Source organism: Oncorhynchus nerka, linkage group LG24, assembly GCF_034236695.1.
Source record: "Oncorhynchus nerka isolate Pitt River linkage group LG24, Oner_Uvic_2.0, whole genome shotgun sequence".
Classification (NCBI taxonomy): domain Eukaryota; kingdom Metazoa; phylum Chordata; class Actinopteri; order Salmoniformes; family Salmonidae; genus Oncorhynchus; species Oncorhynchus nerka.
This window is the reverse complement of record NC_088419.1, coordinates 98,157,436-98,173,140: the sequence shown is the minus strand read 5'-3', so window position 1 is coordinate 98,173,140 and position 15,705 is coordinate 98,157,436. Positions and strand designations below refer to the sequence as shown.

Genomic DNA, 15,705 nt, shown 5'->3' with positions numbered 1-15,705 from the left:
GTCCTTAAATGAAACTGGTTTATGTTTTTATTTATCACACGTTTCTTTAACCATTAATGGTTTTTAATGACATACAAGTTCCTTACTTTTTCCCCCTTCTACCTGCCTCTTCCCTTTTTGTGGTAATGCTGCAATTAGTTGGTTGAAATGTTGGGTAGAGCAGACATTTCTATACATCAGTTATAAATAACTTATCATCCAGTAGACTTTGATTTAATTAAATATCCTCGCCCACGTGGAAATTCTGTAAGAGTATATATATATATTATATTATGTGATGATCCGACCGTATTCTGTCTGATTTGGTAAATACAGGAAATTTCCACTACACCCCTATCAACATTTTTAAAACTTTTGGTGCCAGAGAGAAACTCTTAAGGATTAGCCCCTTTTTCAAAATGTTCACCCTTAATGACATTGTCCGTCGTATTGATGACATTGACATTCTTCAAGGAAGAACACTAAACGCGACGCTATATAAACCGAGTGCTGACAAACACATTGACAATAACCCAAAAACCAAAATGGCAAATGGCAACCTAAATAGGATCCCCAATCAGAGACAACGATAAACAGCTGCCTTTGATTGGGAACCAATTCAGGCCACCATAGACCTACATTTAACTAGACAATACCAAAACCCCATAGATATACAAAAACGCCAGAGAAGACAAAAACACACATTTTATTTATTTATTTCACCTTTATTTAACCAGGTAGGCAAGTTGAGAACAAGTTCTCATTTCCAATTGCGACCTGGCCAAGATAAAGCAAAGCAGTTCGACAGATACAACGACACAGAGTTACACATGGAGTAAAACAAACATACAGTCAATAATACAGTATAAACAAGTCTATATACAATGTGAGCAAATGAGGTGAGAAGGGAGGTAAAGGCAAAAAAGGCCATGGTGGCAAAGTAAATACAATATAGCAAGTAAAACACTGAAATGGTAGTTTTGCAATGGAAGAATGTGCAAAGTAGAAATAAAAATAATGGGGTGCAAAGGAGCAAAATAAATAAATAAATGAAATACAGTTGGGAAAGAGGTAGTTGTTTGGGCTAAATTATAGGTGGGCTTACCACCCTCGTCACACCCTGACCTAACCAAAATAATAAAGAAAACAAAGACAACTAAGGTCAGGGCGTGACAGACTTATCCAAATCTAACTGCCCGTAGCTCAGGCCCTGAAGCCTGAGGATATGCATAGCAAGGACATGCTCATGTAGCTCAGGCCCTGAAGCCTGAGGATATGCATAGCAAGGACATGCTCATGTAGCTCAGGCCCTGAAGCCTGAGGATATGTATATCAAGGGCATGCATTTTCTTGGTACCATTTGAAAGGAAAGACTTTGAAATTTATGTGAAAGGAATGTAGTAGAATATAACACAGTAGATCTGGTAAAAGATGATAGAAAGAAAAATACAAACCGTTCTTTTTATTTTGTTTGTCACATCATCTTTGAAATGCAAGGCTATAATGTATTATACCAGCCCAGGTGCAATTTAGATTCTGGCCACTAGATGGCATCAGTGTATGTGCAAAGTTTTAGACTGATCCAATGAACCATTTGACTTCTGTTTAAAATTTTGTGTCAAGACTGCCCAAATGTGCCTAATTTGTTCATTAATAATTTTTTATGTTCAAAATGATGCACTCTCCTCAAACAATAGCATGGTATTCATTCACTGTAGTTAGATTAACAAGAATTTAAGTTTTCTTCCAATACCAGATATGTCTATGTCCTGGGAAATGTTCTTGTTACTTACAACCTCATGCTAATCACATTAGCCTACGTTAGCTCAACCTCATGCTAATCACATTAGCCTACGTTAGCTCAACCTCATGCTAATCACATTAGCCTACGTTAGCTCAACCTCATGCTAATCACATTAGCCTACGTTAGCTCAACCTCATGCTAATCACATTAGCCTACGTTAGCTCAACCTTCCCGTGGAAGGGACACCGATACCGAAGTTAAGCCTCTGCCATGTATATCTCACTAAGTCAGGATATTAAACCTCCATGTATATCTCACTAGGTCAGGGTATTAAACCACTGCCATGTATATCTCACTAGGTCAGGGTATTTAATTAAGCTTCCATATATCCACTAATTCCAATATATCCATGACATTCATGATTTCCTTAAGAGCCTCAGGGTGATAGTTTGTAGTGTGATTTCCTTTCAGGTCCATTGAGGTATTTAAGACCGTATTAAAATCTCCCACCATAATAATAGAGCCTAGTGTTGCTTGTAGGGTTGATAAATTCTTCTATATAATTTCAAAGAAGCTCATCATTATGTTGACCGTATAGGTTAATAATAACCCCTATCTGTTTATTGTCCAATAACATATTTAAAATAATAAATCGACCCCTTCTGAAAGTCTTTATACCCCCCTAGTCGTTTTGTCACGGAATTCTTTCTGGGAAGGAGAGGCGGACCAAAACGCAGCGTGGTTATTTTTATACATCTTTAATAAAGATGATAACTTGAACAATGTATAATACAAAATAAGAAACGTGAAAAACCGAAACAACCCCAATCTGGTGCAACAAATACAAAGACAGGAACAATCACCCACAAAACCCAACACCAAACAGGCTACCTAAATATGGTTCCCAATCAGAGACAACCACCCACAAAACCCAACAGGCTACCTAAATATGGTTCCCAATCAGAGACAACCACCCACAAAACCCAACACGCTACCTAAATATGGTTCCCAATCAGAGACAATCACCCACAAAACCCAACACCAAACAGGCTACCTAAATATGGTTCCCAATCAGAGACAATCACCCACAAAACCCAACACCAAACAGGCTACCTAAATATGGTTCCCAATCAGAGACAATCACCCACAAAACCCAACACCAAACAGGCTACCTAAATATGGTTCCCAATCAGAGACAATGACTAACACCTGCCTCTGATTGAGGACCATATCAGGCCCAAACACAGAAACAGACAAACTAGACACACAACATAGAATGCCCACTCAGATCACACCCTGACCAAACAAAACATAGAAACATACAAAGCAAACTATGGTCAGGGTGTGACACCTTTTTCCACAAAACTTCATCTAACTTCATCTTTCCTGTAAACAATAGATATTATATTCCTTTTCTTTTAGCCAGGTAAATACTGATCGTCTTTTCTTATTATCTGATAAACCATTACAATTAGAACTGGCTATACTTATTTCACCATTTATCATAATGAGACAGAAGTTTCAATTCTATTCATCATAATATATGTTTGTAAACGTACCATTAAAAAGTAACGTGATGTTGGAGTGTCTATATAGCTGTACCATGATATTTGCATTGCTACTAATTAAAACCTCCAATTGGTCCCCACTATTCCACCCGAGCTGGGTTGTCATCCCAATGCCCGGCAGACCACCAGCCTTGAAGAGACTGGGATTGATTCATCCTTGGAAAAGAGAACACATACAGAACAGAAGGAGATCAACCGCCAAATGCATTTCCATCGCCCTCACCTCCATTTGTATTATACAGAGACATAAAAAAATAAAATCCTGTTTATAAATCTTATTTTACATAATTAACTATTCATATTTGTAGTAATGTAGGCAATTTATGCAAAGTATTTTACTTCTCTTGCCATGACTAAAATTACATTATTGCAAGAAATTATTATATTAGCAAACAATTATTGTGAATCATCCTACATTGTACCTAACATCTTTTACTCCTTCGCAACAGTGGTGGGATACACACACACACACACTCACACACACTCATACACACTCAACCCCTTTCTCCCACAACAACCATAGACTCACATTCTCAACAGTTGCACCATCCCAGAGCCCAACTCAAGAAAGGTCTTGATTTGCGAATGCATATACAGTTCCAGCTGTATGAGAAGGCCTGCAATACTGAGCAGAAACAATGGGCAGAAATGGGGAGATTTTATGAACCATTGTCATGTCCTAGATGATGATGGTCAGATATAACCCCTTCCCCTGAAACACCCACAACAAGGTCCCCCGTACTGACCATAGACCCTGAAACACCCACAACAAGGTCCCCCGTACTGACCATAGACCCTGAAACACCCACAACAAGGTCCCCCGTACTGACCATAGACCCTGAAACACCCACAACAAGGTCCCCCATACTGACCATAGACCCTGAAACACCCACAACACGGTCCCCCGTACTGAGCATAGACCCTGAAACACCCACAACAAGGTCCCCCATACTGACCATAGACCCTGAAACACCCACAACAAGGTCCCCTGTACTGACCATAGAGCCTGAAACACCCACAACAAGGTCCCCCGTACTGAGCATAGACCCTGAAACACCCACAACAAGGTTGACTATAGACCCTGAAACACCCACAACACGGTCCCCCGTACTGAGCATAGACCCTGAAACACCCACAACAAGGTTGACCATAGACCCTGAAACACCCACAACAAGGTCTCCCGTACTGACCATAGACCCTGAAACACCCACAACAAGGTCTCCCGTACTGACCATAGACCCTGAAATACCCACAACAAGGTCCCGCGTACTGACCATAGACCCTGAAACACCCACAACAAGGTCCCCCGTACTGACCATAGACCCTGAAACACCCACAACAAGGTCCCCCGTACTGACCATAGACCCTGAAACACCCACAACAAGGTCCCCCGTACTGAGCATAGACCCTGAAACACCCACAACAAGGTCCCCCCGTACTACCATAGACCCTAAAAACCCACAACAAGGTCTCCCGTACTGACCATAGACCCTGAAATACCCACAACAAGGTCCCCCGTACTGACCATAGAGCCTGAAACACCCACAACACGGTTGACCATAGACCCTGAAATACCCACAACAAGGTCCCCCGTACTGACCATAGACCCTGAAACACCCACAACAAGGTCCCCCGTACTGACCATAGACCCTGAAACACCCACAACAAGGTCCCCCGTACTGACCATAGACCCTGAAACACCCACAACAAGGTCCCCCGTACTGACTATAGACCCTGAAACACCCACAACAAGGTCCCCCGTACTGAGCATAGACCCTGAAACACCCACAACAAGGTCCCCCATACTGACCATAGACCCTGAAACACCCACAACAAGGTCCCCCGTACTGACCATAGACCCTGAAACACCCACAACAAGGTCCCCCGTACTGAGCATAGACCCTGAAACACCCACAACAAGGTCCCCCGTACTGACCATAGACCCTGAAACACCCACAACAAGGTCCCCCGTACTGACCATAGACCCTGAAACACCCACAACAAGGTCCCCCGTACTGACCATAGACCCTGAAACACCCACAACAAGGTCCCCCGTACTGAGCATAGACCCTGAAACACCCACAACAAGGTCCCCCGTACTACCATAGACCCTAAAAACCCACAACAAGGTCTCCCGTACTGACCATAGACCCTGAAATACCCACAACAAGGTCCCCCATAGACCCTGACTGACCATAGACCTGAAACACCCACAACACGGTTGACCATAGACCCTGAAATACCCACAACAAGGTCCCCCGTACTGACCATAGACCCTGAAACACCCACAACAAGGTCCCCCGTACTGACCATAGACCCTGAAATACCCACAACAAGGTCCCCGTACTGACCATAGACCCTGAAACACCCACAACAAGGTCCCCCGTACTGAGCATAGACCCTGAAACACCCACAACAAGGTCTCCCGTACTGACCATAGACCCTGAAATACCCACAACAAGGTCCCCCGTACTGACCATAGAGCCTGAAACACCCACAACACGGTTGACCATAGACCCTGAAATACCCACAACAAGGTCCCCCGTACTGACCATAGACCCTGAAACACCCACAACAAGGTCTCCCGTACTGACCATAGACCCTGAAACACCCACAACAAGGTCCCCCGTACTGACCATAGACCCTGAAACACCCACAACAAGGTCCCCCGTACTGACCATAGACCCTGAAACACCCACAACAAGGTCCCCCATACTGACCATAGACCCTGAAACACCCACAACACGGTCCCCCGTACTGAGCATAGACCCTGAAACACCCACAACAAGGTCCCCCATACTGACCATAGACCCTGAAACACCCACAACAAGGTCCCCTGTACTGACCATAGACCCTGAAACACCCACAACACGGTCCCCCGTACTGAGCATAGACCCTGAAACACCCACAACAAGGTCCCCCGTACTGAGCATAGACCCTGAAACACCCACAACAAGGTTGACTATAGACCCTGAAACACCCACAACACGGTCCCCCGTACTGAGCATAGACCCTGAAACACCCACAACAAGGTTGACCATAGACCCTGAAACACCCACAACAAGGTCTCCCGTACTGACCATAGACCCTGAAACACCCACAACAAGGTCTCCCGTACTGACCATAGACCCTGAAATACCCACAACAAGGTCCCGCGTACTGACCATAGACCCTGAAACACCCACAACAAGGTCCCCCGTACTGACCATAGACCCTGAAACACCCACAACAAGGTCCCCCGTACTGACCATAGACCCTGAAACACCCACAACAAGGTCCCCCGTACTGAGCATAGACCCTGAAACACCCACAACAAGGTCCCCCGTACTACCATAGACCCTAAAAAACCCACAACAAGGTCTCCCGTACTGACCATAGACCCTGAAATACCCACAACAAGGTCCCCGTACTGACCATAGAGCCTGAAACACCCACAACACGGTTGACCATAGACCCTGAAATACCCACAACAAGGTCCCCCGTACTGACCATAGACCCTATAACACCCACAACAAGGTCCCCCGTACTGACCATAGACCCTGAAACACCCACAACAAGGTCCCCCGTACTGACCATAGACCCTGAAACACCCACAACAAGGTCCCCCGTACTGAGCATAGACCCTGAAACACCCACAACAAGGTCTCCCGTACTGACCATAGACCCTGAAATACCCACAACAAGGTCCCCCGTACTGACCATAGAGCCTGAAACACCCACAACACGGTTGACCATAGACCCTGAAATACCCACAACAAGGTCCCCCGTACTGAGCATAGACCCTGAAACACCCACAACAAGGTCTCCCATACTGACCATAGACCCTGAAACACCCACAACAAGGTCTCCCGTACTGACCATAGACCCTGAAATACCCACAACAAGGTCCCGCGTACTGACCATAGACCCTGAAACACCCACAACAAGGTCCCCCGTACTGACCATAGACCCTGAAACACCCACAACAAGGTCCCCCGTACTGACCATAGACCCTGAAACACCCACAACAAGGTCCCCCGTACTGAGCATAGACCCTGAAACACCCACAACAAGGTCCCCCGTACTACCATAGACCCTAAAAAACCCACAACAAGGTCTCCCGTACTGACCATAGACCCTGAAATACCCACAACAAGGTCCCCGTACTGACCATAGAGCCTGAAACACCCACAACACGGTTGACCATAGACCCTGAAATACCCACAACAAGGTCCCCCGTACTGACCATAGACCCTGAAACACCCACAACAAGGTCCCCCGTACTGACCATAGACCCTGAAACACCCACAACAAGGTCCCCCGTACTGACCATAGACCCTGAAACACCCACAACAAGGTCCCCCGTACTGAGCATAGACCCTGAAACACCCACAACAAGGTCTCCCGTACTGACCATAGACCCTGAAATACCCACAACAAGGTCCCCCGTACTGACCATAGAGCCTGAAACACCCACAACACGGTTGACCATAGACCCTGAAATACCCACAACAAGGTCCCCCGTACTGACCATAGACCCTGAAACACCCACAACAAGGTCTCCCGTACTGACCATAGACCCTGAAACACCCACAACAAGGTCCCCCGTACTGACCTTAGACCCTGAAACACCCACAACAAGGTCCCCCGTACTGACCATAGACCCTGAAACACCCACAACAAGGTCCCCCATACTGACCATAGACCCTGAAACACCCACAACACGGTCCCCCGTACTGAGCATAGACCCTGAAACACCCACAACAAGGTCCCCCATACTGACCATAGACCCTGAAACACCCACAACAAGGTCCCCTGTACTGACCATAGAGCCTGAAACACCCACAACAAGGTCCCCCGTACTGAGCATAGACCCTGAAACACCCACAACAAGGTTGACTATAGACGCTGAAACACCCACAACACGGTCCCCCGTACTGAGCATAGACCCTGAAACACCCACAACAAGGTTGACCATAGACCCTGAAACACCCACAACAAGGTCTCCCGTACTGACCAAAGACCCTGAAACACCCACAACAAGGTCTCCCGTACTGACCATAGACCCTGAAATACCCACAACAAGGTCCCGCGTACTGACCATAGACCCTGAAACACCCACAACAAGGTCCCCCGTACTGACCATAGACCCTGAAACACCCACAACAAGGTCCCCCGTACTGACCATAGACCCTGAAACACCCACAACAAGGTCCCCCGTACTGAGCATAGACCCTGAAACACCCACAACAAGGTCCCCCGTACTACCATAGACCCTAAAAAACCCACAACAAGGTCTCCCGTACTGACCATAGACCCTGAAATACCCACAACAAGGTCCCCGTACTGACCATAGAGCCTGAAACACCCACAACACGGTTGACCATAGACCCTGAAATACCCACAACAAGGTCCCCCGTACTGACCATAGACCCTGAAACACCCACAACAAGGTCCCCCGTACTGACCATAGACCCTGAAACACCCACAACAAGGTCCCCCGTACTGACCATAGACCCTGAAACACCCACAACAAGGTCCCCCGTACTGACTATAGACCCTGAAACACCCACAACAAGGTCCCCCGTACTGAGCATAGACCCTGAAACACCCACAACAAGGTCCCCCATACTGACCATAGACCCTGAAACACCCACAACAAGGTCCCCCGTACTGACCATAGACCCTGAAACACCCACAACAAGGTCCCCCGTACTGAGCATAGACCCTGAAACACCCACAACAAGGTCCCCCGTACTGACCATAGACCCTGAAACACCCACAACAAGGTCCCCCGTACTGACCATAGACCCTGAAACACCCACAACAAGGTCCCCCGTACTGACCATAGACCCTGAAACACCCACAACAAGGTCCCCCGTACTGAGCATAGACCCTGAAACACCCACAACAAGGTCCCCCGTACTACCATATACCCTAAAAAACCCACAACAAGGTCTCCCGTACTGACCATAGACCCTGAAATACCCACAACAAGGTCCCCGTACTGACCATAGAGCCTGAAACACCCACAACACGGTTGACCATAGACCCTGAAATACCCTCAACAAGGTCCCCCGTACTGACCATAGACCCTGAAACACCCACAACAAGGTCCCCGTACTGACCATAGACCCTGAAACACCCACAACAAGGTCCCCCGTACTGAGCATAGACCCTGAAACACCCACAACAAGGTCCCCCGTACTACCATATACCCTAAAAAACCCACAACAAGGTCTCCCGTACTGACCATAGACCCTGAAATACCCACAACAAGGTCCCCCGTACTGACCATAGAGCCTGAAACACCCACAACACGGTTGACCATAGACCCTGAAATACCCTCAACAAGGTCCCCCGTACTGACCATAGACCCTGAAACACCCACAACAAGGTCCCCCGTACTGACCATAGACCCTGAAATACCCACAACAAGGTCTCCCGTACTGACCATAGACCCTGAAACACCCACAACAAGGTCCCCCGTACTGACCATAGACCCTGAAACACCCACAACAAGGTCCCCCGTACTGACCATAGACCCTGAAACACCCACAACAAGGTCCCCCGTACTGACTATAGACCCTGAAACACCCACAACAAGGTCCCCCGTACTGAGCATAGACCCTGAAACACCCACAACAAGGTCTCCCGTACTGACCATAGACCCTGAAATACCCACAACAAGGTCCCCCGTACTGACCATAGAGCCTGAAACACCCACAACACGGTTGACCATAGACCCTGAAATACCCACAACAAGGTCCCCCGTACTGACCATAGACCCTGAAACACCCACAACAAGGTCTCCTGTACTGACCATAGACCCTGAAACACCCACAACAAGGTCCCCCGTACTGACCATAGACCCTGAAACACCCACAACAAGGTCCCCCGTACTGACCATAGACCCTGAAACACCCACAACAAGGTCCCCCGTACTGACTATAGACCCTGAAACACCCACAACAAGGTCCCCCGTACTGAGCATAGACCCTGAAACACCCACAACAAGGTCTCCCATACTGACCATAGACCCTGAAATACCCACAACAAGGTCCCCCGTACTGACCATAGAGCCTGAAACACCCACAACACGGTTGACCATAGACCCTGAAATACCCACAACAAGGTCCCCCGTACTGACCATAGACCCTGAAACACCCACAACAAGGTCTCCCGTACTGACCATAGACCCTGAAACACCCACAACAAGGTCCCCCGTACTGACCATAGACCCTGAAACACCCACAACAAGGTCCCCGTACTGACCATAGACCCTGAAACACCCACAACAAGGTCCCCCGTACTGACTATAGACCCTGAAACACCCACAACAAGGTCCCCCGTACTGAGCATAGACCCTGAAACACCCACAACAAGGTCCCCCATACTGACCATAGACCCTGAAACACCCACAACAAGGTCCCCGTACTGACCATAGACCCTGAAACACCCACAACAAGGTCCCCCGTACTGAGCATAGACCCTGAAACACCCACAACAAGGTCCCCCGTACTGACCATAGACCCTGAAACACCCACAACAAGGTCCCCCGTACTGACCATAGACCCTGAAACACCCACAACAAGGTCCCCCGTACTGACCATAGACCCTGAAACACCCACAACAAGGTCCCCGGTACTGACCATAGACCCTGAAACACCCACAACAAGGTCCCCCGTACTGACCATAGACCCTGAAACACCCACAACAAGGTCCCCCGTACTGACCATAGACCCTGAAACACCCACAACAAGGTTGACTATAGACCCTGAAACACCCACAACACGGTCCCCCGTACTGAGCATAGACCCTGAAACACCCACAACAAGGTTGACCATAGACCCTGAAACACCCACAACAAGGTCTCCCGTACTGACCATAGACCCTGAAACACCCACAACAAGGTCTCCCGTACTGACCATAGACCCTGAAATACCCACAACAAGGTCCCGCGTACTGACCATAGACCCTGAAACACCCACAACAAGGTCCCCCGTACTGACCATAGACCCTGAAACACCCACAACAAGGTCCCCCGTACTGACCATAGACCCTGAAACACCCACAACAAGGTCCCCCGTACTGAGCATAGACCCTGAAACACCCACAACAAGGTCCCCCGTACTACCATAGACCCTAAAAAACTCACAACAAGGTCTCCCGTACTGACCATAGACCCTGAAATACCCACAACAAGGTCCCCGTACTGACCATAGAGCCTGAAACACCCACAACACGGTTGACAATAGACCCTGAAATACCCACAACAAGGTCCCCCGTACTGACCATAGAGCCTGAAACACCCACAACACGGTTGACCATAGACCCTGAAATACCCTCAACAAGGTCCCCCGTACTGACCATAGACCCTGAAACACCCACAACAAGGTCCCCCGTACTGACCATAGACCCTGAAATACCCACAACAAGGTCTCCCGTACTGACCATAGACCCTGAAACACCCACAACAAGGTCCCCCGTGACCATAGACCCTGAAACACCCACAACAAGGTCTCCCCGTACTGACCATAGACCCTGAAACACCCACAACAAGGTCCCCCGTACTGACCATAGACCCTGAAACACCCACAACAAGGTCTCCCGTACTGACCATAGACCCTGAAACACCCACAACAAGGTCCCCCGTACTGACCATAGACCCTGAAACACCCACAACAAGGTCCCCCGTACTGAGCATAGACCCTGAAACACCCACAACACCCCCATACTGACCATAGACCCTGAAACACCCACAACAAGGTCCCCCGTACTGACCATAGACCCTGAAACACCCACAACAAGGTCCCCCGTACTGACATAGACCCTGAAACACCCACAACAAGGTCCCCCGTACTGACCATAGACCCTGAAACACCCACAACAAGGTCCCCGTACTGACCATAGACCCTGAAACACCCACAACAAGGTCCCCCGTACTGACCATAGACCCTGAAACACCCACAACAAGGTCCCCCGTACTGACCATAGACCCTGAAACACCCACAACAAGGTCCCCCGTACTGACCATAGACCCTGAAACACCCACAACAAGGTCCCCGTACTGAGCATAGACCCTGAAACACCCACAACAAGGTCCCCGTACTACCATAGACCCTAAAAAACCCACAACAAGGTCTCCCGTACTGACCATAGACCCTGAAATACCCACAACAAGGTCCCCCGTACTGACCATAGAGCCTGAAACACCCACAACACAGTTGACCATAGACCCTGAAATACCCTCAACAAGGTCCCCGTACTGACCATAGACCCTGAAACACCCACAACAAGGTCCCCGTACTGACCATAGACCCTGAAACACCCACAACAAGGTCCCCCGTACTGACCATAGACCCTGAAACACCCTCAACAAGGTCCCCCGTACCCATAGACCCTGAAACACCCACAACAAGGTCCCCGTACTGACCATAGACCCTGAAACACCCACAACAAGGTCCCCCGTACTGAGCATAGACCCTGAAACACCCACAACAAGGTCTCCCGTACTGACCATAGACCCTGAAATACCCACAACAAGGTCCCCCGTACTGACCATAGAGCCTGAAACACCCACAACACGGTTGACCATAGACCCTGAAATACCCACAACAAGGTCCCCCGTACTGACCATAGACCCTGAAACACCCACAACAAGGTCTCCTGAACTGACCATAGACCCTGAAACACCCACAACAAGGTCCCCCGTACTGACCATAGACCCTGAAACACCCACAACAAGGTCCCCGACTGACCATAGACCCTGAAACACCCACAACAAGGTCTCCCGTACTGACCATAGACCCTGAAACACCCACAACAAGGTCCCCCGTACTGACCATAGACCCTGAAACACCCACAACACGGTTGACCATAGACCCTGAAACACCCACAACACGGTTGACCATAGACCCTGAAACACCCACAACAAGGTCCCCCGTACTGACCATAGACCCTGAAACACCCACAACAAGGTCCCCCGTACTGACCATAGACCCTGAAACACCCACAACAAGGTCCCCCGTACTGACCATAGACCCTGAAACACCCACAACAAGGTCCCCCGTACTGAGCATATTCCCAAGCATCTCCATGCAGTCAGACCTTTGATTTTGTGCCACCCGGGAAACAACAATTACACCCCTCTCCCTCTGGTTACTGCAGCCAGTGTTGCCTGGGTGGGGAGATGGGGTGGGGAGACAGGGAGATGGGTCCCCTCCCTCTGGTTACTGCAGCCAGTGTTGCCTGGGTGGGGAGATGGGGTGGGGAGACAGGGAGATGGGCCCCCTCCCTCTGGTTACTGCAGCCAGTGTTGCCTGGGTGGGGAGATGGGGTGGGGAGACAGGGAGAATGGCCCCCTCCCTCTGGTTACTGCAGCTAGTGTTGCCTGGGTGGGGAGATGGGGTGGGGAGACAGGGAGATGGGTCCCCTCCCCATGGGTTACTGCAGCCAGTGTTGCCTGGGTGGGGAGATGGGGTGGGGAGACAGGGAGATGGGTCCCCTCCCCATGGGTTACTGCAGCCAGTGTTGCCTGGTGGGGAGATGGGGTGGGGAGACAGGGAGATGGGTCCCCTCCCTCTGGTTACTGCAGCCAGTGTTGCCTGGGTGGGGAGATGGGGTGGGGAGACAGGGAGATGGGTCCCCTCCCTCTGGTTACTGCAGCCAGTGTTGCCTGGGTGGGGAGATGGGGTGGGGAGACAGGGAGATGGGTCCCCTCCCCATGGGTTACTGCAGCCAGTGTTGCCTGGGTGGGGAGATGGGGTGGGGAGACAGGGAGATGGGTCCCCTCCCCATGGGTTACTGCAGCCAGTGTTGCCTGGGTGGGGAGATGGGGTTGGGAGACAGGGAGATGGGTCCCCTCCCCATGGGTTACTGCAGCCAGTGTTGCCTGGGTGGGGAGAATTTCCTTGAATAGTATGCTGTCCCTTTAGGGGGCTTTGGCTTTGTAGGACCAACCCTGCCAAGCAGGCTCAGAATGTTGAGGGGGCGGTGCTGCTCTAGGTCTCTGACTGCATTTTGGCTGCATACAGACCGCTGGAGGAACTCTGTAAGGAGGATCTCTGTAAGGAGGAACGATGTAAGGAGGAACTCTGTAAGGAGGATCTCTGTAAGGATGACCTCTGTAAGGAGGATCTCTGTAAGGAGGATCTCTGTAAGGAGGAACGATGTAAGGAGGAACTCTGTAAGGAGGAACTCTGTAAGGAGGAGCGCTGTAAGGAGGAATGATGTAAGGAGGAACTCTGTAAGGAGGAGCACTGTAAGGAGGAACGATGTAAGGAGGACCTCTGTAAGGAGGAGCGCTGTAAGGAGGAACTCTGTAAGGAGGAACTCTGTAAGGAGGAGCGCTGTAAGGAGGAACGATGTAAGGAGGAACTCTGTAAGGAGGAGCGCTGTAAGGAGGAACTCTGTAAGGAGGATCTCTGTAAGGAGGAACTCTGTAAGGAGGAGCGCTGTAAGGAGGAACAATGTAAGGAGGATCTCTGTAAGGAGGAACGATGTAAGGAGGTTCTCTGTAAGGAGGAACTCTGTAAAGAGGAACTCTGTAAGGAGGAACGCTGTAAGGAGGAGCGCTGTAAGGAGGATCTCTGTAAGGAGGAACGCTGTAAGGAGGAGCGCTGTAAGGAGGATCTCTGTAAGGAGGAACTCTGTAAGGAGGAACTCTGTAAGGAGGATCTCTGTAAGGAGGAACGCTGTAAGGAGGAGCGCTGTAAGGAGGATCTCTGTAAGGAGGAACTCTGTAAGGAGGAACTCTGTAAGGAGGATCTCTGTAAGGAGGAACTCTGTAAGGAGGAGCGCTGTAAGGAGGAACGATGTAAGGAGGATCTCTGTAATGAGGAACGATGTAAGGAGGTTCTCTGTAAGGAGGAACTCTGTAAGGAGGAACTCTGTAAGGAGGATCTCTGTAAGGAGGAACTCTGTAAGGAGGATCTCTGTAAGGAGGAACGATGTAAGGAGGAACTCTGTAAGGAGGAACTCTGTAAGGAGGATCTCTGTAAGGAGGAACGATGTAAGGAGGAACTCTGTAAGGAGGATCTCTGTAAGGAGGATCTCTGTAAGGAGGAACTCTGTAAGGAGGATCTCTGTAAGGAGGAGCGCTGTAAGGAGGAACTCTCTAACTACAGATTCAGGGACTTCCCCTTCTTTCTCTTGGATACCTGTAGGTACCAGATTCTCTCTCCTGGATCTAGTCTGTATGTCCAGTAAGGCTTCTCTCAGAACGATGTCCACATTTTTAAGTTCATTAACGTCCGTTTCTATCGTAATGACTGTCCCTTTTAGCTTGTATGTGTCTTTCTCCAATGTTGCAGTTTTTTCATCACTCATCCTGAGGCCTTCAACTCTTTTCTATCCTTACTAACTAATTCAAGTATATCCAGTTTGTCATTTATTGATTTTAACAGATGGGTTTCGACCTTTACCATTCCCTTT

At 49.1% G+C, this 15,705-nt stretch overlaps 1 protein-coding gene across 1 annotated transcript; it reads left to right on the top strand.

Annotated features, from left to right (window-relative positions):
- The first annotated feature begins 14,389 nt into the window (after positions 1–14,389).
- On the top strand, positions 14,390–15,480 carry LOC135564267 (keratin-associated protein 4-6-like). The gene is made up of 2 exons (XM_065008534.1): positions 14,390–14,428; positions 14,524–15,480. Exons 1-2 carry the CDS (start codon positions 14,390–14,392, stop codon positions 15,478–15,480), a joined length of 996 nt encoding a protein of 331 aa, XP_064864606.1.
- The last annotated feature ends 225 nt before the right edge of the window (positions 15,481–15,705 follow it).